Here is a 27,183-nt window from a genome sequence, read left to right as displayed (position 1 = left end):
GGTATAAGGGCCAATGTCTACCAGAGGAAGTATTTTCAACATTAATGTTTTGTGTTTCTCTTGGTTTCCTGTATTAGGGTGGAATTTATCCTGAAGCATCCACCCCCAACCTTGCAAAAGATTATTGAAAAAATATAAATACAATGTAAACACAAAGTGTTTGATCCACTCCTCTTCCAGATTAATCAATTAACTATAAGCTGACGCATTCACAGAAAAAGCTCTCAAGAACAGTTTTGAGCATTTAGTAGAAGCATACTTTTTCATATAATTTAGAATAATGTGCCCAATGGTGTGGTGCCTGATGATTCATTGTTGGATCTTCCCAAATTATCTAGTTTTCCTTTGTATCTTCATTTTCCTGAGAAGTTGCCTTAACTTTTATTTCAGAAAACATTTTTTAAGAGAATTCAGATGACAGTCACTTGTATGTACCAAGAAGTAGGAAACATGTTTTAAATATGTCTATATTATATACACTCAAAAATAAACATGATCTTTATCTCCTTCACAAAAATAAAATTCCCAAAGGCTAATTTTTCAAGCTGGAATGCAAATAAGTTAGTTATTTGATAAAAAGTATGGTTAGTAAATAAATATAATATGGTCATAATTCTAATGATGCAATGATTACTATAATAATAAAGTATGGTTTTCATATTAATAGGAAAATTAAAATAGATATAAATTTTGAGTATGTGGTTTGGTATGTACTAGAAACAAATTTGTGTGTGTGTGCATACATGGGTGCATGTTTACACACACAAGTTACTTGATAAAAGCCACAGAACCAGGGAATGGATGTAAAGAAAAGTATATATGTGTCTGAATATTATACAGAAAAAAATAATTGGAAACTGTGTCAAATGAAGAAAGAAGAGCCAATACCATTTAGTTACATTACTAATATGGACCAAAAGGATATAGAACTATAAAGTTACCATTATTTTCTCTAAAAATTAAGGAAGATATCAATCAGGATGTTAAATAATGTTTAAATTGATACTATGTAATGAAAAAATTAGCATATGTTTTGACCTTAGTTTATAATATATATCCTCATGGAATGTTTAATTTTCTAAGTGGAAATATAGTGAAATTTGGCCACTGATTTTGGTTTTGTTTCTTTCCATATGTATGAAGAAAACTGAGTATCCTAATGTTGCTTGGCCACTGAGATTTCGCATCCTATACGAAATTGCACTGGGTGTAAATTACCTCCACAATATGAATCCACCTCTACTTCATCATGACTTGAAGACACAGAATATCTTACTGGATGATGAATTTCATGTCAAGGTAATTTTTTTTTAAGTTTTTGTTCATTCTTGTGTTTTATAATTTTAAAGACCATTTTACTTATCCTACCTAGACAGTTTAGTATCTGTCCCTTTACCATAGCCTGTAATTCTTATCTTCAGAGCCCCCTTTTCCTGCTGCAGTGGCTTACTTATTCTTAGACTACAAAGATAGTACCATAATTATGGTACAAAATACAAACTCATTATGGTCTTAATTGAAATTGTCAAGTATACTTTTTTTTATCTTTTATTTTGAAATAATTGTAGATTCACAGGAAGTTGCAAGGAAAATACAGAGTTACTACACAAATATTTATTAAATAAAGGAATGACCAACTCATTTCCTTTTTTTGACAGTAGTAGTACTGGCAAAGAGTAAATGTTAAAATAGTTTGTATATTATAAAACATTATGAAGTAGTTTAATAATAACATACTTGACTCTTAAGTTATCAGGCCCATCTGGTATATATATATAATATCTGGAATTCATCCATATGTTCATTCAACAAATACTTACTTAATATGGCTTGTGTTGAACAGATGGCAATTAATGAAATGGACTAAACTTCAGTCTTCATGGAGCTTATATTCTTATTGGGGGAGATGGTCAGTCAACACATTAATAAAAAAATGTTACATCAGATAGTAAAAAATACTGTAGAGAAGCATAAATTAAAGTATAAGGACACAGAGGAACTGGGTTGTTGGTCAGGGAAGCCATTCTGATGAGGCTGAAGAAGGTGAAGGAGTAGATCATGAGGATACCTGCACTTTCCTAATATTTTTATGGACAAAATGTAGAAATATAGGCTGTGTAACAGCTCTTTTAGGAGTATTCCAAACAAAATGAATGATTATTTCCCAAAAATGCTGATTAATAAAAGGATTGATATTGACCAGGGAGGTTCTCAGTGCCATGTTGTGCAACTCTGATCTGAGATCTATACTGGTTAACATTTAATCATGACTTGAAGATACGAAAAGCTAACTAATAAATTTGAGGATGACACAAAGCTGTGAGACAAAGTTAAAACCCTCGGACTACAGAAATAACATTCAAAAAGGTCTTAAGAGGCTGAAGTGATCACTTAAATCTAACAAGATAAAATTTGATGATGGCCAGAAAGTATTCTATAAAGCACATGATAAATAGATATGGTTTAAGTTAATAGTTCATGAGAAAAGAGGTTGTAAGAGCTTTTTGTTGACACTGAGTCCCACTTGAATGTTGTGATATGACTTACTGCCAAAAGCTGCTGATGAATTATTAAGGAACTGGTAAGTACAGTACTTAGGAAGTGACATTTCTATTCAAGTCTACAAGCATTAGATCACATCAAGAGTATTTTGTTCAGTTCTGAGGATCAGAATTTAAGAAGGATATACACACAGATGCATCTAGATAACACCTGAGATTGAAACCTGTGTCATGAGGAAATTATTTAAAAGAACTAAAGATGTTTAGAAGGAAGAACAACAGAATGGAAGTATGTGTGAGGAGTGGGTGATTATAGCTATCTTAAAATAGCGGAAGGGTTGTCATGTGGAAGTAGAATTGGACTTACTCCATTTATCATAAAAAACAGAACCAGGACCAGTGAGTGGAAGCAATAGGGAAGGAGTTTTGACTGAGCATGTAACAAAATGTCAGTCATTGAAGTTTCGATGTTAAGACTTCCCTGTCATAGGATAACTGCCTTGAGACATGAAAGGTTGTTACAGTAATGATTCAGGGAACTAGCTGACTATTTATAATAATCGCACTTCTACCTGTATAGTTCCATAATTGATACAATAGATTAATTTCTTTTTTTTACTAATACTGAGGCAGCCCCTTTCTTCCCTCTCCATTTTCCCCTCCCATTTTATTCTAGAGAGAGGAAGTACTTTTCAATAAAGGTTTATTTTTTCACTTAAGTTTCTCACATTTTCTTGTATTAATTTTTATATTATTCCAACTCCCTATTACTCATTTTTTTGAAAATTTCTGATATTTATAATAATCTTCAATTATGTATATTACTATAAGAGGTATAGCAAAATAATTTATAAAAATAAAGTGAGTTATATTAAGTATTACTCAGCAACCATTTTTTATTTGCTGTCCTAAGTTAGATATAGGGTAACTATGAAATCACCACTACATCTGGTACCTTTAGGTACTTAATTCTTATACTTCATACAGAAATTAATTCAAAATAAGTCATAGATTTAAATGTAAAACATAAAACTAAGACTTTAAGAAGGTGTCATAGAAGAGTACTTAGACATGAGAGAGACATGATCATAAAAGAAAAAGTTCTAAGTTGTACGTCATCAAAATTAAAATTTTGCTCTGAAAGATCCTATTAAAAGGGTGAAAAGAAAGAACTATAGACTGGGAGGAAAGTATCTACAAACTACATATCTGATGGACTTGTATCATATAGAACTCTCAAAACCCAATACTTAAAAAAACAATCCATCAGAAAGTGGGCTTTAGACATGAAGAGACATTTCATTGAAAAGAATATATAGACAGCAAATAAACATAAGAAGATGTTCGACATCATTAGCCATTTGGAAAATGCAAATCTAGACCATGATGAGATATCACTATATAAATTTTAGAGTGCTAAAATAAAAAACTATGCTACCAAATGCTGATGAAGATGAGGAAAAGCTGTGTCTCGCATACATTGCTGATGGAATGTATAAGGAATCACTGCTCTGGATAGTTGGATTGTTTCTTAAAAAGCTAGACATATCCTTATCAAATGACCTAGCAGTTGCTGCCCTTGGGCATTTATTCCAGAGGAATACAAATTTGTGTTCATTCAAAAATTATACAGGATTGTTTATAGGGGCTTTACTTTAAGTGCTAAAGACTGGATATAACCAAAATATCCATCAGTAAGTGAATGGTTAAACAACTTTGGTATACCCATACCATGGAATACTCTTCACCAATTAAAAAGAACCAACTATTGAAACAAGCAACAACTTGGATGGATCTCAAAGGCATTTATGCTATGTGAACAAAGCCAATCTCAAAATCACATACTCTATGATTTCCTTTGTGTACCATTTTCAAAACTAACAAAATTACAGAAATGGAAAACAGGTTACTGGTTGTCAATAGTTAGAGATGGTGGAGAGGAGGAGGGGAGGGTGACCATACAGGGGCAGCATGAACTATATCTTTGTGGTGATAAAATTTTGCTGTATCTTCACTATTGTGGTAGTTACATGTGGTAAAGTGACACAGAACTACGTATGTGTATTGTACCAAAGTCAAATTCCTGGTCTTAAAATTGTACTATTATGTGTGAGGTAACCATTGACAGAAACTGGGTGAATGGTACATGGGGTACATTGGAGTATATCACATGAAATCTGAAATTGACCACTGGTCTGATATAATTTGCTTTTTATGAATTCTTGATGGTTCTTTCTTTAATTACTCATATAAAGTATCCCTTTCATTAAATTTTCTAAATATTTTTAAAGCAGGATTAAGGAGTCTCTACCAGTATATAGATTTGAAAAATCAACATTTTTTTTCCTTTTTAAAAATCAGAATGATATTTACTTTTCTCATATCCTATAGTACCTCTCCATTCTGTCCCACAAATAGCATCATGGCAGTATTTTCAAATATAGTTAACCCTTGAACAATGCAGGGGCTCAGGGCGCTAATACCCTACACAGTCAGAAATCCACATAAAACTTTTGACTTCCCTAAAAGTTAATTTCTAATAGCCTACTGTTGATTTTATGGTAATAAATGATAAAATAGACTGCTGTCTATATGTATTTTATGCATTAATGACATACCTAACTTTTCCTTGATTTTTTTGATATTTCTAGTCTATGCAGTTTATCTGCAAGTTTTTTCAAATTGTTGTAAATCTCCAAAAATTTTCTGGTATATTTATTGAAAAAAATCTGCATGTAAATGGACCCTTACTTGCAGTTCAAACCTGTATTGTTCAAAAGTGAACCATATTCTCAATAAATTGGTATATATAAAATAACCTCAGATTCACACATTTTTTAATACAATTTGTTTTATTAAGGTATTATTGATATACACTCTTACGAAGGTTTCACATGAAAAACAATGTGGTTACTACATTCACCCATATTATCGAGTCCCCCCCATACCCCATTGCAGTCACTGTCCATCAGTGTAGTAAGATGCCATAGAGTCACTACTTGTCTTCTTTGTGGTGCACTGTTTTTCCCACGATCCCCCCCACACCATGTGTACTAATCATAATACTCTTCATTCCCCTTCTCCCTCCTCCCCACCCCTCCCCTTTGGTAACAGCTAGTCCCTTCTTGGAGTCTTAGTCTGCTGCTGTTTTGTTCCTTCAGTTATGCTTTGTTGTCATATTCCAAAAATGAGGGAAATCATTTGGTACTTGTCTTTCTCTGCCTGGCTTATTTCACTGAGCATAATACCCTCCAGCTTCTTCCATGTTGTTGCAAATGGTAGGATTTATTTCTTTCTTATGACTGAATAGTATTCCATTGTGTATATGTACCACATCTTCTTTCAGATTCACACTTTATAAGCCTTTCAAACCTACCTGGATTTTATTTTCTTTATTTCAGTCCAGAAACTTCTTGATAGAGAAAACAGAAGCAAAGTAGTAGGTAATGATCCCTACTTTTTCGTTTTTGTTGGTCAGTAGAGTACCTTTGGTCTTTCTTTGATATGAATAGAATTTATAATAGTTTTGCTCTGTGTATTTTTATAATTTCTATTAATTTTAACACAGATCTGTGACCTTTCTAATAGCATTCTTATACGATGGCAACACTTATATACATCCTATATGTTCTACTTTTTACTTTATAAATGTCCCTTTAAAGTCAAAACTCATCGGTGACTCATGAAAAATATCAATTAGTTAATTTACCTATTTCCTTGGAAAGGCCTTTAAATGAAGTGCAAAAAAAAAAAATACTTCTAATACTTAATGAAATAAAGGGAAATTCACACCTTGCTACAGTTTTTTTTTCAGTAAGTTTTCTCACTGGAATGCTAACCAGAAACCTAGTATCTAAAATAAAAATATTTACTACCAATTAAGATCAATTGAGACTTTAATACTTTAAAAAGAATATATTCAACTTGGTTATCTGTTAGGTGTCCATTCATACACGTTAGATACAAATGAACTAGTGATAAACTTCTTTGAAATGAAAAAATTTACATACCATATTTGCTTTCTCTGCTATTCTGTCAGTCCTGTGTGAAGATCAGAATACTTTGAGGTTATTCTTCATAATTTCTTACTGATGATAACTTTATAGTTTTACAGCTATGGATTATACTTGTAAATGAAAATAGCTATTCTAGTAAGATGATAGAGTTGTGGAGATTTTTAGAAGTAGTATGTTTTAATTTCATTTGATTTTTTATCATCTTTTTAATTAAAAAGAAAACCTTCAGCTTTGAAATGCATGTTAAGATCTTCTGTAAAATGAGAAAGTTCCTATTCCCTGTATTTACTGCTGAGTGATAAATTTATCAAAACCTTCAAGAAAACATGGAACTCCTATTCCTCCCATCACATTCTTCATTTTTTTCTTCTGTTAAGGATCCAGATTTAATGAATCATGTATTTTGAATTTAGTATTGTTTGTGATAGAGATAGAAGAACAAATCAGCTAATAGAGGGTTTCTAGGTCAGATTTGAAAACACAAAGATAATTACAGGTAAAATAAAGGAGCACATAAGGAAGCAAGCTCAGGAATACATTTTCTTCAACTCTGTATTCAAACCATTATTTAGCCCAAGAGTTTGCAAATTATGGTTCATGTATAGGGTAAGACCGCACCCCAGATATTTTTTTAGCATTTTTCACTGGGGCCCAAAAATAAACTTTATTTATCATAGTAATGCTTATTTTCCTAGCAAATGTGCTACTGGAATACTGTTTTTGCTTTTCAAGGTGGGTGTGAGAAACAGTTTGTAGAAGCAAGTAGGAGTAAGTGGGATATGCATTCCTCACTATCTTAATACCACCTAAAAGTGATTAAAGGCCCTGAAATTGATCCTGTGATTGTTGGTGTTATATGAATAAGAACAACTTTCAGTGACTTTTATTTCTGTGTACTAGACATTGATATTACTAACATATATGGAACACTTATTATGAGCCAGATACTGTTTTGACTGCTTTGCTTAGAATAACTCATTTAATTTTCTCAGTACAGCCCTATGATACAGAGTGTTATTATCCCTAGTTTACAGGTGGGTAACCTGAGGCACAAAGAAATGTAAATACTTGCTCAAGGTCACATAGCTAATTAAGTGGAAAAATCGGAATATAAATAAATAAATAATCTGACCTCTAGAACCCATGTTCTTAGCCTCAGGTATTGACTTTGATAATCAGTTCAGCTTAGCTCCTCACATACTGCCACCATGTTTTCTCTTGGTGTTTTCATTTTTTTTTTTTCTTAGGCTCATCCCTTCATTATTGTAATATATGAAAGATTCACATAGTCTACCCCTTCCCTTTTTAGAGTGGGGCCATAATTATTTTTTAAATTTCAAAATCATCTAAACGATAAACCAATTATTTCTTCTGTTAAAGCTAGTAAAAAAATTTAAATAATTGAAACAAATGGTGTGCTGGAAGAGCTCATTACACTTGACTCTTAAGTTATGCAGTGTAAAGATCTGAGTAATTTAATGTCTTTAAAGTTTTCCTATACTCTTTTGTCCACTAAATACTGTTCTGCTCTTATATTTTGTCTAACATTTTTGTTTTAAAAAGGAACCTTTTAAATATTTAGAGAGTTATAAGATATTGTATAACTTCACAAAATTTACAAGGGAATTAAAACCATAAAGGATACATCAAAAGTGCAGAATATTTGGATGGAGCTAGAGGGTATTATGTTCAGTGAAATAAACCAGGCGGAGAAAGACAAGTACCAAATGATTTCACTCATTTGTAAAGTATAACCACAAAGCAAAACTGAAAGAACAAAACAGCAGCAGACTCATAGACTCCAACAAGGGACTAGCAGTTACCAAAGGGAAGGGGTTGGGAAGGGGGGTGGGGAGGGAGGAAGAAGGGGATTAAGGGGCATTATAATTAGCAATCACAATATAGGTAGGTCACAGGGAAGGCAGTACAGCACGGAGAAGACAAGTAGTGATTGTACCATCTTATTACGCTGATGGACAGTGACTGCAGTGGGGTGGGAGTGACTTGATAATATGGGTGAATGTTGAAACCACAGTGTTGCTTGTGAAACTTGCATAAGATTGTATATCAAAGATACCTTAATTTTAAAAAATTAAAATGCGAAGGGTAAAGAAAAAGTGAAAAATATTTGTCACCAATATTCTTTAGACACTACTTGTCATGGACTTAAATATGTTTTATATGCTAACTATACTATTGATAACAATATATGATTCTTTTATTGGTAGGCAAAAATCATATAATAATGATCTATATGAAAACATCTAACCCTGAGTTGTAAACAATGCTCAGTGACCATCATATTAGATACAGGTTTAGCAGTTCTTGTGAGGTGTAGGTGAATTTTGAAAGCACATGCTATAAAGCTACTTGTCATAAAAAGTAAAGTGGTTAGTATATTCACTCATTTATGATTTAAGGCAAAAAAATACTCTCATTCTTAATATAAGGCAAAAAGTACTCCTGTTTAATTTTTCAAAACTTAGTCTCCATTTCAAATTTGTGATATTATGCTAAAATTCAAGTCAGTATATATTGCTTCTGCAGTTACTGGGTTCAGCGCTATGGAATCCAATTTGTTAAGAAACTGGTGGAATATGTAGAAATACATAAATTATTTCCTCTGGTCTCATATCTAAATACAATGAATATAAACTAACTTCTTGAATTTTTTAAAAAAGAAAATTTTTGGATTCAATTATTTCCTCTTTTTCTTTACAGATTGCAGATTTTGGTTTATCAAAATGGCGCATGATGTCCATCTCACAATCGCGAAGTAGTAAATCTTCACCAGAAGGAGGGACAATTATCTATATGCCACCTGAAAACTATGAACCTGGACAGAAATCAAGGGCCAGTGTCAAGCATGATATTTATAGGTGCAGTATGTTGCTTTTGCTCAGACTTAACCTAATCAAAAAAAAAAGATAAGTCAGAATTTTAAAGTAACTTTTTAAAGTTTGATGTTTATTCTTCTCTCATAAGGGTGGTGAAAATAAATTAGAGATCACAGTAGTTAATATTTCTCGAATTAAAGATGCCTTGCTTTAAACCACTTTACATCCCTAAAAAAAATTTTAAGGACATCTTAGTAGCTTGTCAATTTATAATGTAATACTCAAGGATTTTTATCATGTATGACACATGGGGATTAGGAAACAGTGTGGTTGACACTTAACACTACCAAAGGAGATAGTTCTTAGACCAGAAAAATATCAACAGAATAATACTATCTGAAACAATCTTTTGTATTGCTATTTATTTAGTGTGAATAATAGAATCATGTAATTAGAGGGCATAGCTCATATAGGTGCTCGAGAATCATGCACAAGTAGTCCTTGCCTGTAACTTCAAGAGTTTATTACAGTAATATCCTAATTTTTCTAATTGGATTCCCTTTCAAAACAACTGTATATGAAAATTCATCATCTTGGTTGTATAGAATGATTTTTTATGTAGCATTTCACTACCTGATCACTTGTAAAAATATCTCCACAGGCAGTTTGTAAGATCAATGCTGCTTTAATTTATTATGCATAGTTTATAGTGTACTACATATATACTTTTATCTTAAACAGCTATGCAGTTATCACATGGGAAGTCTTATCCAGAAAACAGCCTTTTGAAGGTAAGTGTATTTTGACATCCTTATTCTAGATGACATCACGTTGGTTGATACAAACTCTATGTATGAAAATTTAATTTGTGTTCCTATAAAGACCAACAAACATTGAAGAATAGGTTTTAAATTTTCTTATAGTATCCTGTTTCTTTATTTGGAGGTTTGTGTAGGTCAGCTTGCTGTGTAATAACCTCAAAATTTTAGTGCCTTAAAAATAAACATTTCTAAGCCACATTAGATGTGAATTGCTATACTTGGCTCTGCTAGGTTCTGCTGAACTCAACTTTGTTCTGTTCTATTCACATTCCATTGGTCAAACCAAATCACCTGGCCAAGCCCAAAATTAATGAGGTTAGGACATAAACTCCTCACACAGGAAGCAGAAAAGTCTGGCAATGGCTGGGCTGTATATATTCCTTTAATTGAAAGGGGGTTAATGAATTATTCCTAAAAATTTAAGATTCCCTCTTTTTCATTTGGTTGGCCTTAGAATGTATTTAATATTAGATCATGGTATATTTCTAATAAATGAAATATATTTGTTTTGACAGAAGTCACCAATCCTTTGCAGATTATGTATAGTGTGTCACAAGGACATCGACCTGACACTAGTGAAGAAAGTTTGCCATGGGATATACCTAATCGAGCACTTATGATCTCTCTAATAGAAAGTGGATGGGCACAAAACCCAGATGAAAGACCATCTTTCTTAAGTAAGTGTATGGTTTTAATCTGGACCTTTGAATTGCAAAAATAGCAATGTGGATAAAACATTCTTTGAAGAAGTACATGTTAGATTACAAGCTTAAAGTTGGATTTTTTTAATTCAATGTAGTTTTATTTTACAAGATGATATTAGAGAGGTAAGGAGTGGCTACTGGCTATCACAAAAAGGTTGGATATTTATTCCAAGTACAATGGAAGGCCATTAAAGTGTAGGTAAATGGCATGTATTAAGTTTAGGAGAGATCATCTTGCTGCTATATAGAAAGTTGACTGGAAAATGGCAAGAGTAGAAGCAAAAAGAGCAGCTGGGAAACACTTTTAGGTTTTTCTAATTAAGATGATAATCAAGAAGATAGAAAAATTAGAATTATTAAGATTTATTGGGAGGAGCCAAGATGGCGGCATGAGTAGGGCAGCGGAAATCTCCTCCAAAAACCATATATTTTTGAAAATACAACAAATACAACTATTCCTAAAAGAGAGACCAGAAGATACAGTACAACAGCCAGGCTACATCTACACCTGCGAGAACCCAGCACCTCACGAAGGGGGTAAGATACAAGCCGCGGCCCAGTGGGACCTGAGCGCCCCTCACCCCCAGCTCCCCAGCGGGAGGAGAGGAGTCGGAGCGGGGAGGGAGTGGGAGCCCAGGACTGCTAAATTTCCAGCCCTAGTCATCCACACTAGGAGCGCAGACACACAGTGCATGGTGTGCTGGATACTAGGGAAATGGAACACTAAAACCTGCGAGTAAGTTCCCATAGCCGACACCCCTGGGACAAAAGAAAAGCAAGTGCTTTTTGAAAGTCTTAAAGGGACAGGAGCCTCACAGCTGGACAGAAGCGTCCCGGAGCACTCAGCCCAGCATCTGGGAATCCCGGGGAACTCCGGGTGCCCTAACCCCTGGGCAGCAGCACAGCTCTGAGGCCCCTCATGGCGCACCCCGCCATAGCAGAGCAGCAGCCTGAAAGCGGCCACGCCCACAGCAGCCATGCAGAGTGTCCTCTGCCTCCGCCCGGGCCATACTCAGAGACCCCATCGGCACGCAGCTGCCCAGCACAAGCTGCTAGGGGTCGCCGTTCTCACAGAAGAGTAAGGCAACGAGCAAGCAGGAAGGGACTTTGTTCTCACAGCTGACACATGTGCCAACTAGCCACGACTACCTTTATCACCATGAAAAGGCAGAAGAATTTGATCCAGACCAGAATCACACAAACATCCCCTGAGAGGGAACCTGGAGAGATAGATTTAACCGATCTTCCTGAAAAAGAATTCAAAATAAAGGTCATAACCATGCTGATGGAGCTACAGAGAAAAATGCAAGAGCTAACTGATAAAGTTGGGAGGGAGAATACAGAAATAAAACAATCTCTATAAAGACTTAAGAGCAGAATGGACAAGACACAAGAGGCCGTTAATGGAATAGAAATCAGAGAACAGGAACACAGAGAGGCTGACGCAGAGAGAGATAAAAGTATCTCCAGAAATGGAACAATATCCGCATTATAGGGGTACCAGAAGAAGAGAGAGAAAAAGAGATAGAAAGTGTATTTGAAGAAATACTTGCTGAAAACTTCCCCAAACTGGGGGAGGAAATAGTCGCTCAGAGCACGGAAGCACACAGAACACCCAAAAGAAGGGACCAAAGAGGGCAACACAAACATACATAATAATTAAAATGGCAAAGATCAAGGACAAGGACAGAGTTTTAAAGGCAGCCAGAGAGGGTAAAAAGGTCACCTACAAAGGAAAACCCATCAGGCTATCATCAGACTTCTCAACAGAAACCTTACAGGCCAGAAGAGAGCGGCATGATGTATTTAATGCAATGAAACAGAAGGGCCTTGAGCCAAGAATAGTAGTCTAGCAATATTATCATTTAAATATGAAGGAGGGATTAAACAATTCCAAGACTAGCAAAAGTTGACGGAATTTGCCTCCCACAAACTACCTCTACAGGCTATTTTAGAGGGACTGCTCTAGATGGGAGCACTCCTAAGGCTAAATGGATGTCACCAGAGAAAACAAAATCACAGCAAAGAAAGCAGACCAACCAAATACTAATTAAAGGCAAAAAATAAAATCAACTACCCACAAAAGCAGTCAAAGGAAACACAAAAGAGCACAAAATAAAACACCTAGCATGTAAAGAATGGAGGAGGAGGAATAAGAAGGGAAAGAAATAATCATCAGACTGTTTTTATAATACCTCAATAAGCGAGTTAAGTTACACAGTAAGATAGTAAAGAAGCTACTCTTGAATCTTTGGTAACCACGAATCTAAAACCTGCAATGGCAATAAGTACATATCTTTCAATAATCACCTAAATGTAAATGGACTGAATTCAACAATCAAAAGACACAGAGTAATAGAATGAATAAAAAAGCAAGACCCGTCTATATGCTGCTTACAAGAGACTCACCTCAAACCCAAAGACATGCGCAGAATAAAAGTCAACGGATGGAAAAAGATATTTCATGCAAACAACAAGGAGAAAAAAGCAGGTGTTGCGGTACTAGTATCAGACAAAATAGACTTCAAAACAAAGAAAGTAACAAGAGATAAAGAAGGACATCACATAATGATAAAGGGGTCAGTCCAACAAGAGGATATAACCATTCTAAATATATATGCACCCAATACAGGAGCACCAACATATGTGAAATAAATACTAACAGAATTAAAGGAGGAAATAGAATGCAATGCATTCAATTTAGGAGACTTCAACATACCACTCACTCCAAAGGACAGATCCACCAGACAGAAAATAAGTAAGGACACAGAGGCACTGAACAACAAACTAGAACAGATGGACCTAATAGACATCTATAGAACTCTACACCCAAAAGCAGCAGGATACACATTCTTCTCAAGGGCACATGGAACATTCTCCAGAATAGACCACATGCTAGGCCACAAAAAGAGCCTCAGTAAATTCCAAAATAATTGAAATTCTACCAACCAACTTCTCAGACCACAAAGGCATAAAACGAAATAAATTGTACAAAGAAAGCAAAAAGGCTCACAAACACATGGAGGCTTAACAACATGCTCCTAAATGATCAGTGGATCAACGACCAAATTAAAATAGAGATCAAACAATATATGGAAACAAATGACAACAACACAAAGCCCCAACTTCTGTGGGATGCAGCAAAAAGCAGTTTTAGGAGGAAAGTATATAGCAACCCAGGCATATTTAAAGAAGGAAGAACAATCCCAAATGAATAGTCGAAAGTCACAATTATCAAAATTGGGAAAAGGAGAACAAATGAGACCTAAAGTCAGCAGAAGAAGGGACATAATAAAGATCATAGAAGAAGTAAATAAAATTGAGAAGAATAAAACAATAGAAAAAATCAATGAAACCAAGATTTATTTCAGAGGTACAATGGATCATCACCTAAATGTAAATAAAATCCTCTTATATATGACATCAAATACAAGATCCATAAAACAAAATTGATCATTGGACTTCATAAAAGTTGAAAATTTTTACATTCAAAAGATGTTATTAAGGAAAAATGAAGAGGCAAGCCACAGACTGGGGATCTTTACAACCAAAAAAGCAACGAAATAGATTTTCCATTCAAAACTCATATCCAATGCTCATTACATTATATTTAAAATATCAAAAGTTGCTGTAATGATGGTTTCACATTTTATCTCTTATTTCCCAAAGTCATTTGGGAATAGGGTATTTCCTTTATCCCCCATGCCACTTCCAAATAGTAATTTCTTCTTCATTCCCTAAAAACTCTAGCTCTTCTGAAGATCATGCCGTTAGGCAATACTTAACTTCTTTACGAACTTCCTGGTTTTTCCCTATTCTTAATTGAAGACTTTGGCCTTTGGTTCACTGATTTCACTCTGCATTAATCAGTACTGCTGAATACTTGAGAGCAGCCCTCTGCAGATCTCTGGAGTTTCTCCTGAAGTACTTCCCTCCTCTCTGGTACTCTGCCCTATGAACTCTTATCTGCCTTGGTCTACCCATAAACTCAGCCCCATGCTGAGCATCCACTGGGGTCTACTGCACTTCCCTTTCCTGTGCTGCAGCCAGAAAGGCAGTGAGCCTGGGTAATCGTAAGGCCCATCTGATTCGTTTCGCATCTGTCAGAGATCACTGTCCATTGTTGCCTGATATTTAGTGTCTTGAAAACTACCATTTCATATATTTTGTCTTGCTTTTTTGGTTGTTTCAGACAGAAGGGTAAAGTGGTTGTTGTTGCTCCATCTTGGCCAAAAGTGGAAGTCATTGGTTTCTCTCTAAATTAATGGCCAAAACTGGGCACTCTGTTATGCTTCTCAAATGCATCTGCTATGTATGCCGTTCTCAAAAATAGTCTGTTCTTATGGTGTGATGCACAGACTATCGGGACTGGTCCCTGAGACTCTTATAAGAAGTTCACAAAATCAAAACTTTTTCAAAGTAATAAATACTAAGATATTTAGTTTTCCTTTTTACTCTCAGCCTCTTACGAGTATATAGTGGATTTTTCCAGAGACTAAATGAGGTGTGATGATATCATTGCTCCAGTAGATAATGGAATGTGCTCTCATATACTCCGATGTTTTATAATTTTCTCAGTTTTAATTTCTAATACAGTAAATATAAGTAGATATGACCCACATATACAAAAGCTCTTGGGGGATACTCAGTAATTTTGAAGACTCCTGGGTCCTAAATGTTTGAGAATTTCTATCTAAGATGATCATCTCTGTAAGGGATATATAAGTACCATTCTTCATGTTTGCAAAGTAAGATGAAACTCCATTTCAATCCCCAAGAAAAAAAGTAAGGGAGAAACACTTAAGCTTCTGCTGCTGCTTTGGGAAAGAAGAAATAAAATGTGAACCCATCATTATAGCAACTTTTGATTTTTTAAATAAAATGTAATGAGCACTGGATATGAGTTTTGAATGGAAAATCTACTTCACTGCTTTTTTAGTTGGAAAGAAGATCCCCAGTCTGTGGCTTGCCTCTTCATTTTTCCTTAATAGCATCATTTTAATGTAAAAATTTTCCAATTTTTTTTCTTCCTCAAAATTGTCCCATTAGTTAATTTTGGAAAAGAAATTGAGCATGCTAATCTGCTCCCTTCTCAGTTCTCTCCTTGTTTTAGAAGTCAGACTGTAAAGAATGCACATAATTTCTTTTCCTTTATGTGGAAGCAGATGAGGCCTGTGGTTGAGTAAAACTATTAACTGTAGGTGTAAAGTATTACCAAATTCATTGGCTACAGATCTAAAGGTACATTCTCCATTTAGCTTTATCAGTAATAAAAGTGATATTTTGATCACCATCTATCATTTTTCTGAAGCTTTTCTTAATAAACTCTGAATTTAGGAAGAACAGACAGGGTAATACATATCATGCCTTATCCTCCCTACTTAAACCTCCTACACCCCATGCTCTCTTTCTTTTGAGCTGATCACCTCTTTTCACACTACTTTGAGAAAATCAAAGCCATGAAAGAGAAGTCCCTCATAGTTCCACTACCAGACCTACAAACTTAGTTATACTTGTATCCATTTTTCCATCTTAACTGCCTTTTCTCTTTTACAGTAGAAAAGTGTCCATATACTTATACAAATGTAAGCAGTATCTCTTGTGCTCTGGATAACATTCCCTACCCCTCTCTAGCATTCTGTTCCTTATGTTCTCTCTCTGCTTTTACAGTGCCAGTCTGCTTGTCTGCTGGATCACTGAACTGTCATACAGTTGTGCATAATGTTTTATCATTATTGCCTATCTTTATATAGGAAAAAAGGTCTTGACTCTGTGTTATCTTTCAACCATCACCTCGTTTTTCTGTTCCCATTCAGATCTAAACACCTGGTAAGAACTGTCTGTACTTGTTGTCTCTACTTCTTTTCCTCTAACTCATTTTTTAACAAATTTATATCAGCCTTCTGTTTTCGTTTATCTACTAAAGCTACATTAGTTTGGGTTACCATGGATGGCAGTGTTGGAAAATCCTGTTTATCTTACTTGGCCTCTCAGAAGATTAGACAAGACTGACTATTCCCTCATTGTTACTTTACCTCTTGTGGCTTCCAAGATACAGGAGACTACACTCTTTATTTTTGTCTCTTCCTGAATCTCTTTTTCTCTTCCTCTTCTCAATTCCTGACTTTTGTAATGTCTCAGAGCTGTAGTTTGGGTCCTTTACTCTTTGCTGTCTATATTCTCCCTGTAAATGATACAGTCCAAACCATAGCTTTATATACCATCTTTATATTATGGATGTTCAACTTCATATGTGCAGCCCTGGCCTCTCCCTTGAGCGATAAATTCATACACATTTGACATTTGAACAGCATTGGTTTAAATTGCACGGGTTCACTTACATGCAGATTTTCTTCAGTAAACATATATAGAAAATTTTTTTGAAGATTTCTGACAGTTTGTAAAAACTGACAAACTACTTAGCCTAGAAATACTGAAAAAAAATTTTTTAAGTTAAGTATGTCATGAATGCATAAAATATGTGTAGATATTAGTCTGTTTTATCATTTACTACCATAAAACAGTAGCGTATTAGCAGTTAAGTTTTGGGAGAGTCAAAAGTTATATGTGGAACTGCACGGGAGTCAGTGCCCCTAACCCCCATATTGTTCAAGGGTCAACTGTATTACTGCAGTAATGGTGGTAATATCTATTGTTTCTACTTGTTAGCTATTATGAGTAATGCTGCTATGACTATTCATATGCAAATATTTAAGCATATGTTTTCATTTCTCTTAGGTAGAGTGGAGTTGCTGGATTGTATTATAAATTTGTCTTTTATTTTTGAGAAACAGTCAACCTGTTTTCCAAAATAGCTACATCATGTTACATTCGCACCATCACTGTCAGTATTTGATATCATGTTATCTCACTGTAGTTTTGATTTGCATTTTCTAATGACTAATGATGTTAAGCATAATTTCATGTGCTTTTTAGTCATTTGTATGTATCCTTTAGGGAAATTCAATATTTTGCCCATTTTTGAATTTGATTTTATTATTTCATCTTATTATTAAGTTGGCAGAGTTCTCTGTATATTCTGGATATAAGTCCTTCAGGAGATACATAATATGCAGAAATGTTCTCCAGTCTAGGGCTTGTCTTTTTATTTTTTTTGGTAGGGTCTTTGGAAGTGCAAAGGTTTTCAATTTTTTGAAGTCCAAATTATTAAAATTCTTTATGGATCCTGTTTTTGATGTTATAACTAAAAATTCTTTGCCTTACCCAAGATCATGAAGAATTTTCCTCTTTATTTACATTAAGATGCATGATACATTTTAAGTTAATTCTATGCATGGTATGAGGAGAGTCTAGCACCATTTATTTTAAAAAAATTATACTTCCCCATTGAATTACCTTAGCAACTTTGTCAAAAAGCAATTGACCATAATTGTAAGGGTTTATTTTTAGACTCTCAATTCCATTCCATTGATCTATATGTCTATCTTTATGCCTAAAATAAAGGTTCTTATGATGGTTGAATGTCATCAGTGTGGAGAAAATTGACTTAGGGCCTTATCAGTTAAATATTAGCATTTATATTTTTCAACATAACGATTAGAAGCAACCTGAACTCAAATAATTTTTTTTCCTTATTTAGAATATTTAATAGAACTTGAACCAGTTCTGAGAACATTTGAAGAGATAACTTTTCTTGAAGCTGTTATTCAACTAAAAAAAACAAAGGTAAATTGTTAAATGAAATACTTAGAACTTTAAACAATTATATATTACTTGTGGAGATTTAAACTATGCTGTTTTTATCTGTGTACTTTTCAAAGATATAGGCTACAGTATTGGAGCAGTAGAGTTTACCAGAGACTCTGAATACTTTCTTTTCTTTGGCCACCTCCAGATTTAAAAGACATTTCCACATCTCCCATATATTAAATATAAATTTTAAATATTTAATGAATGCCAGTTGTATACAGTGAAAGCCCTAAATCAGAGGGGTTTTTATATTTTATATTTATTTCCCTGAAGTTTTAATATATACAGAATAATAGATGTATGTGGCCTTGCACTTCTCTTTATTCAGTGTTCTTGGGCTTTCCTAAGATTTATTGCCAAGTTAAGCTGTAGAATTTTTATTAATAATTGAGGTCAAGCTGTTATTTTTTATTGCTTCTTTGTTTTTTTGTTTTTCCACTCAAACACTCCCTGTTTCCTAGACCAAAATAGCAGTTGATATGAATTATCTAGAATAGTCGTCTTATGTACTCATTCTGGCTCTTGTATATCAGAAGAAAAATTGAAAGGACCCTATTACTGCAAAGTTTTCTTAATATTATCAGAAGTTTTTCTGAAAGGAACTACAATCCTTTAGGGACAAAGTAAATATAGTGTAGCACTTGCTGGGGTTCAAAAAAATGCATTTGAGATATGATAATAAAAGCCATCACTTATCCAAACCTTGGGTTGTGAATAAAATGACATTGCTTACCTCTTGCAGTTTGCTGGATCTATTGACAGAATTTTTTATTTAAAGGGGAGTACATAAAGGAAACAGTTGCCTTTAACTAAAAATTGATGGTAGAAATACTAGTTGCCTAAATTTTTTAAGGCTCTAACAAGGAAATGTTTTATTTATTTTGGTAACTTTTCACTGACTTTCCCACTTGTGAAGAGGTACAGTCTTCCAGAATATTCCAGTCTCTCCACTTCTTAGTAAATACAAACTTTGATAACATTTCTTTTTGCTTTGCCTTTTCAGTTCCCTTTTCTTTCCTCACAGCTTTCTCTTCTGCCAAGCAAAGGTGTATACATAGAAGGATCTGTTTTATTGTTTATAAAGTAAAAGAAAACCATTCCAGTCCCTTTTTTTTTCTGCAAACACCTTAAATACTAGGGTCTACATTTAAAACTGTTAAATTTTTAGAAGAAATTTCATCTTTTTAAATAAAGTAATTTATGTGTATATTTTCAAATACTTTAATAGTAGCATTATTTTCTTTGTTTTTTTGAGTTGCTGTATTTTACACACAGTTGTTGTAGTTACTTCTTTACTTTTTCTGAAATCCTTGTATTAATCCTGTGAAACTGGTGGAGGAAGGATATCATCTCCATCTGATAGATAACTGAGGTATAGGCAAGTTAGGTAAATGCCCTGAATAACTAGCTAATGACGAGGCCAAGAGTAGAGTACAAATTTAATAAGATTTTTTCATAAAGGTGTTTCTGAAAACAAAGATCACCATTGAGGGTAACTTGTTTTGTTTGAGTTTTCTACATTTTTTTCATTTCTTTGAACTGGCTCCTCTAATTCATGTTTTTCACAAATAACATCTCCTGTACTTGAATAATAAAAGTTGAAACAAAAAAAAAAGAGTTTTTCCTTAATATTTCATTTCTAGAACTAATTCACTAGTTTATAATAATTTGAATTATCATAATTGCTCAGTTGTAAAAAATGATGCTACTAAGTCAGGGATATTGCATTTTCAGAAATGTTTCAGTGAATTTAAAAGCACAGAAAACTATGTAGCACACACAGATCCAAACACCTTAAAAGTTCATGGAAAAATGTATTTAACAAAAGTTCATTGGACTTCTATGAGCAAATTATTGTACTATATAGATTGTATAACATATCAATAGTAGTGTTTTCCTCCTAAAATTCCTTATTCATGTAATGGAGCACAAAGTATGAATACTGGAGTTCTGGGTATGGAAACCACCAATTTCTAAAGTCCTATAAAACAGTTGTCATTATGTTGGTTTGGGGAAGAAAAGCAGACTGATAGGTTTGTTCTTAAATCACTCAGTAGTGATGGTAACTAATCCAAGCCTGGCTTATAGAGACAGGAAAAATCACTAAACAATTTTAACACTAGAGTATTGCATTTGAATTAATCAACTGCTTACTAGTTACCATTTATTGAGTGCTTTATAAGTAATCTTAGGACTTTTCTGCATATATTGCTTATAATCTTCCTTACAATAATCCTACAAAATAGGTACTCTCTTCTCCAGTTTACAGATAAATAAATGGAGATTGTGTCACACCAAGGTAAGACAGCTAGGAATCCTCGGATTGTAAACCAGATCTGATTGGCTATATGGCCCTCAGCATTCCATTAGGGCACTCTGTCTCCTTTTACTTGGCAACCCTCAGTTTCTTATGAATGAAATGAAAATAACACCAGTACCTAAAAAACAGTGCCTAAAATATGGTAAACGAGTTTGCTCAAGGTAACCAATTAATATGAGGTGGGATTCAAAGTCTATTTCTCTTGTTATTTCCCCTATACACTCTCTGCCTTATGTTCTATATTATATCCTGAACTGATTTAGATTTTCTTCCCATTGATTTTGTATAAGCATATAAATACATTAAGTAGATTGTATTTTACTCATGTAATTTCCAAATCACCTCTAGTTAAAGTGCATATGTGTATTAAAATGCATACATGTATTCATTTCAGTTACAGAGTGCTTCGAGTACTATTCACTTATGTGACAAGAAGAATATGGAGTTATCTCTGAACATACCTGTAAATCATGGTCCACAGGAGGTAAAAAATTTATGTTGATAAACTCTAAATATGAGAAGAATATGAAAAATAATTTGCTCTAACTCCTTCTTTTATAATTGGGAAACTAAAGCCTGGGGAGGTTTTAGGGTTTATTAGATAGTCCATGACAATCTCCAGTTTGAAATCCAGCTCTCCTGATTCTCAGTTCATTATTCATCTCATCAAATCACAGTCCTTACTTCTTTGTTTGGCATTAATTTCTGTCCCTGTCCTTGTATTATATAATGAATGACATTTCAGTGTGATACATGGGCAAATCATTAATTACAGTTTTGCCCCTATATTTATGCCTTCTTACCCAAGTATAAAATACCAGGAACACCTACCTTGTCCTTGCCTCTTACAATGATTAATAAAAGGAAAATGCCATTTGTCTGGCTAGCTAAAAGAATTACTTTAGTAGCACTTATTCTGACATATTGCATATTAACCATTTATTTTAAGCATATATAAGAAATTTTCACTTTATGGATTCAGAAAAGTAATAATACTTTCAAAATGAACCTTAAAGCACAGTACATAATCTTTGAATTACCTTTATTTACAGTATCTCATTGGATCTTTGAGCCTGTACATTTTTAGATAGATATTACAGATACTACAGAAAAAAACTGAGAGCCAAAGAATTTAAATGCTTTGTTGAAGGGCAGTCAGTTATTCCATGATGGAGCTAGGAATGGAGCCAAGTTCTGCATTACTTTTTCCATGGATTACCACCCATCCATGTTGAAGGAACCTGAGGCATTGATAATTGACATTTGCTCTGAATTGGTAGTAAACCAGAGTTGCAGATTTCAGGTTTCTCAACTGGACAGAGCCTCTGAGATCATACAGAAAATACTGAAAAAGTAATGATTTCTAATATATTTCATTATGGCCCCATATCTCCCCCAATTTGGGTTGATAAAGAAATCAGGTCATTTTGTTATTTTATATATGTGTTTCTTTAGTTCCGTAAAGTATAATTTGTACTAGTTTGATTCTTTGTTTATAATAAGCCAGAGGCAAGAACTGTTTGGAAATTAAAGCTGCACAACTTTTAAAATGATGTTCCATTAACCTAAATTGTTTATCCTCTGTGTAGGAATCATGTGGATCCTCCCAGCTCCCTAAAAGTAGTATTTCTCCTGGAACATCAACATCCCTGTCAGCTTCTCAAGACAATTTTTTATCTAGTACGTAAATTTTTCAATCGGTATTAGTTGAAAGTTTTCCATTTTCTTTCAAGATCATATTGTTGACAAGAACTCATGGTTTGTATGGAACATACCTTTCATTTGCATTCATAACTCATCTTTTAAAAGCAACAGAGTCTAAAATGTAATTATTAGTGGGATGTTCAACAAGTACATTGCACAATTAAAGGCATTATGATAGACACTATGGAAAAAAAATTTTTTTTATATCTCTTGTAAGAAAGAGGACAAACATTTCTAAGTAACAATAGTATGAGATAGAAATGATGTATCATAAGGGAGATACGGATATAGATCTATAGTAAGAGAGGGAGAGTAACAATTTTACAAAGTACTTTCACAACAACCTTGTGAGGGAGATATTCCTCATTTTACAGATTTTTAAGATCAAGACTTCTGGATCACATAGTTAGTAGCTGGCAAATCCAAGACTCGAAGCCAGGTCTTTTGATAAATATTTTCATGTCACTCCACTACACCATGTTGTCATCATGAAGAAACTGTTTCTGGCTGAAGGTTGGACCTGTAGTTATAAAGAATGGGCAATCCAGGCAAAATGAGCAACATAGAGGCACAGAAGCAAGAAAACACAGAGAACAGTGAGTAGTTGGTTTTAGCTGGTGAAGAGGGTGAATGAAAGAAAATAAAAGATCAGTATGGTGGAGTCATATCATCACGATTCTCTGAATAGGCAAAGCTATTTGAGCTGTTCTGTTTGGGTAGGGACTAATGATTGCAAGTGCTTGAGCAAAGGTATGACATGATGAAATTTTTTGCTTTAGGAAAATTCATCATGGCTAGAATATGTAGGATATTTGGAAGGAAAAGGAAACTAGAGATGGGAAGGCCAATTAGGAGACATGGTCTTTTACTATAGTAGAGGTGAGAAATCTGATCCAGATTACAGGCAGAGAAGAATGGTGTGAGAAGTAATGGAGAACACACTGATAGGATTTTATAACTTTTCACTTGCTGGGGGAAAGAGGATAAAAAAGATAAAGCGGAGCTAGTTGTTAAGCCAGGTGATGGGGAAAACATCAACAAATAGTTGAAACAGTTTTTAGAGTTAAGATGAATATAATTAAGTTTTTAATGTATTTTTAATTTGAGGTGCTTAGCAGCTCATGTGATGGTAATGTCCAGTGGGCTGTTGAAAATTTAAGACTAAGTTTCAATGAAGACAGAAAATGACTCATATAGATTTGGGAAGACAAGTGACAACTGAGGCCCTGAGGTTGGATACGATTACCAAAGGAGAGTATAGGACATGTGTCATATAAATTTCGAGGACACATTTAAAGTGAATAAGGAGGAAGACAGGAAGAAATATGGGACTGTGTGAAGAAGTGAAATCCCATGATTTTTAATTTACATAGAACAGACAAGCACAGACAAAAGTATGGTAAAATCATTCAGTATAAATCCTTTTTTGTTCTAAAAAATACTTGTGGAATTAGGTTTATGAATCACCTTTCATAGCAGTGAAAATTTAGGCTTGAATACTATTGTCTGTATGACTCAGATGTTCATATTTTAGCTAATAAGAGTAGCTAAGGAATATTCTACCCCTAATGAAGATGTTGTGTTTTACAGGAAAAACTCAAGACTTCTCTATGTTGCATCACTGTCCAGTAAACCATAGATGGGATAGTAACATTTCTGCGGCTCAAAGGGTGACACTCTATGATCCCAAGACCACCCCATGCTCTTTAGCAATAATAAATCCACTTTCAGCTGAGGGAAGTTCAGGTAAATATTTATTGTGAGACACTTTATAAATTATGCCATTTATCTCACAACTATATGTTCAGTAGATTTGCCATACAATAAGTTTTGTTTATCTTTATTTCTTCAATATGATAAATATATACCCTCTTAAATAGGAAAGCTCTTCCAATCCCAGAAAATGTGAATGCTGAAATGTAATAATAGGCCCAAATGGCATTCCTTGATCATCTATCTAGGGAGGGATTGCCAAGAGGATGTGTGACTTAATAGGTTACTAAAGTTATTTTTGTTTATTTAACAAATATGCAGGTATCCTTTATATTTTTAAAAAAACCTGAAACACAGTGTTTTTTGCCCCCATGACTTATAATGTATAAAAATACAGTGCTTTCCTGGGAGAAGAAGGGAAGAGATAACATAAGTATCTGAATGTTTCCTGAAAATTAACAGCATCCCCCAAAATACTGGTATTCCATAGTAGCATAATCATAGTAAAATTAGGTTTTATGCCTTGTTACTCCTTTTTTCATCTAATTCTACTTCCTTGCTCTTCTACAGAGCGATTACAACCTGGGATAGCCCAACAGTGGATCCAGAGTAAAAGGGAAGACATTGTGAACCAGATGACTGAAGCCTGCCTTAACCAATCACTAGATGCCCTTCTGTCCAGGGACTTGATCATGAAGGAGGACTATGAACTCATTAGTACCAAACCTACAAGGACCTCAAAAGTCAGACAATTACTGGACACTTCTGACATCCAAGGAGAAGAATTTGCCAAAATTATAGTACAGAAGTTGAAAGATAACAAACAAATGGGTCTTCAACCTTACCCGGAAATACTTGTGGTTTCTCAATCACAGTCTTTAAATTTATTCCAAAATAAAAGCTTGTAAGTGACTTTTTCAAGAAGAAAAGTGAGTTTATAAAATGCTATTTATATCTCTGTCCCCTTGATCATATTGTTTTTTAAAAATCCCTGAGTATTAGGAGCTTTAAAGAAGTTTCTTCTTTAGGTAAATACTAATCTCCTTCAGTGACATTACAGTATTTTTTTAATTAATTTAGTATAAAGTTAGTATTTTACTACATAGTTCATTTTTGTGTAATTGAAACTTTTTTAATGTAATATATTTTCATACATATCTTAAGGTATGCGTTTCTCATGGAAGCCATTTTCACATTCATTTTCTTCATGGATTATTTATTACTTATCTAACTTGAAGTTTGGCTTTTTTAAACTTAAATCAGAGGTAGTACAGCATTTCTACCCTTCAGTCTCAGGTTCAAATCCTCTATAGAGGACTGTTTATTAAACTCTGTTATCCAAATTACATTTTTAAATCTTATTTATTGAAATATTCTTTTAAAAGTTGTTTCAAAGGTAAAACAATATAACGTACAGAAAGAAATTGATCTTTCCACATGTATTTAGGCACTGGGCTCTGTAGAGAGCCCCATTTCTAACCTTAACTACCAACCAAGATAAAGTTAACAGCATGATTTGTATCCTCTGTATCCTTCCTGCTCATATGTAAAGCATATGCTCATTTAGGAAAAGGTCTTGTCTTAATGTTATTAGCATTGTAACACATCATACTGCAACCTAATTTTTTCATTTAATAGTACATCATGTGCAAGACTCTGGATGACATGTAGTAGATCTTACTCATTCTTTTTAATTGCTGCATGATATTATCAGGGCTGCTCTTTTATTTTCTAGTTCATACCAGTTTGGTCCAAACACTAAAGATATAGTGAGTTCTTTTTATGGTTAACAGGTTATGTCACTAAATGAAAACCTACAAGGAATGATAACCTTCTTCTGAAAATATTTATTAGCAATGTTAGCGAAAAGTATGATACAAGATAAATTTGAAAATGAACTTTCAAGACGCACTAGACCCACAGTCTGGGGGAAAAAATGAGTAAGAATAAAAATGACTAAATGGCTTTGAGATAATTATTTTATTAAAATTATAAAATAAGCATTTTAATCTCCATTTTAGAGCTTAACATTAAACTGTGGTGCCTCATTATTGTACCTTGGAAAAATAGGGAAATGAATAGGGAAAAAAGGAAATGTAGTAGGTATGTAAGTTATCTATTTATAGCTACTTAATTTTAAGTGTGTTAGGAAAATGATTTAATTTGGGAAATAAGTTGAGAGGAAAAAACATGTCTTTTCTTTTGGGGGCTTTCCCCTTTCCCTGTACAAATTCTAAAAAAAAAAATTAGTTATTTTGCATCTTGATGGGTTTGAATTCATTTTGTGGATTTGATGATGTGGTATATCTGGATTGGTGAGGTGATTTTTTCCCTGTTCTTTCCATTTTCTGCCTATTTAAAAATTACAGCTTTCCAACCAGTCTTCTTTGGCTACATGCATACCAGCCATTTTCTCCCATAATTTAGTAAGAGGGAAGCACACATAGTCATCCATTATTACAACTCTGCAGACTTTTTCTGCATGAATAATAATAGCATAATGATGAATAAGATGATGTCAACGATCAAGATGAATCTGCAGTAAGTTCTCATCCCCTAGTGGAACTGCTGTAATTTCAGCCAGTTTTTATTATAGCTCATATTTAATAACACAGTGAAATTTAGGGGAAGGTAGGACAGGATACTCTGAGCATGACCAGTCAGTATGGAACAGGCCCTGGCATAGAAGAAACATTTTCTAAATATCTCCTTAATGAATGGTTCAGTGGAATGAAAGCTGGAGAAGGGAGTAGGAGGATGTTTCCTTAAAATCACATTGTCTAAGATAGAGTGCAAGTACAGCTAGTAGATGGACTGTTTTGGGTAGTACATAGACACAGCACTAAATAACATGGCA

At 34.0% G+C, this 27,183-nt stretch overlaps 1 protein-coding gene across 4 annotated transcripts in view; it reads left to right on the top strand.

Annotated features, from left to right (window-relative positions):
• The window catches only part of RIPK2 (receptor interacting serine/threonine kinase 2), a 31,123-nt gene extending 5,884 nt beyond the window's left edge, over positions 1–25,239 (top strand). For 3 of the 4 annotated variants that reach the window (XM_036932561.2, XM_036932568.2, XM_036932581.2), the window contains 9 exons: positions 1,144–1,299; positions 9,239–9,396; positions 10,096–10,145; positions 10,691–10,852; positions 18,480–18,565; positions 21,304–21,393; positions 22,499–22,589; positions 24,204–24,359; positions 24,897–25,239. In XM_036932561.2, the coding sequence (XP_036788456.2) occupies positions 1,144–1,299; positions 9,239–9,396; positions 10,096–10,145; positions 10,691–10,852; positions 18,480–18,565; positions 21,304–21,393; positions 22,499–22,589; positions 24,204–24,359; positions 24,897–25,234 (1,287 nt within the window). In that variant the 3' untranslated portion in view covers positions 25,235–25,239. The remainder of the gene's footprint in view (positions 1–1,143; positions 1,300–9,238; positions 9,397–10,095; positions 10,146–10,690; positions 10,853–18,479; positions 18,566–21,303; positions 21,394–22,498; positions 22,590–24,203; positions 24,360–24,896) is intronic. The other variant, XM_036932573.2, reaches the window with a different exon arrangement.
• The last annotated feature ends 1,944 nt before the right edge of the window (positions 25,240–27,183 follow it).

Source organism: Manis pentadactyla, chromosome 3 (assembly GCF_030020395.1).
Source record: "Manis pentadactyla isolate mManPen7 chromosome 3, mManPen7.hap1, whole genome shotgun sequence".
NCBI classification, from domain to species: Eukaryota; Metazoa; Chordata; class Mammalia; order Pholidota; family Manidae; genus Manis; species Manis pentadactyla.
This window is presented reverse-complemented; position numbering and strand designations above follow the sequence as displayed.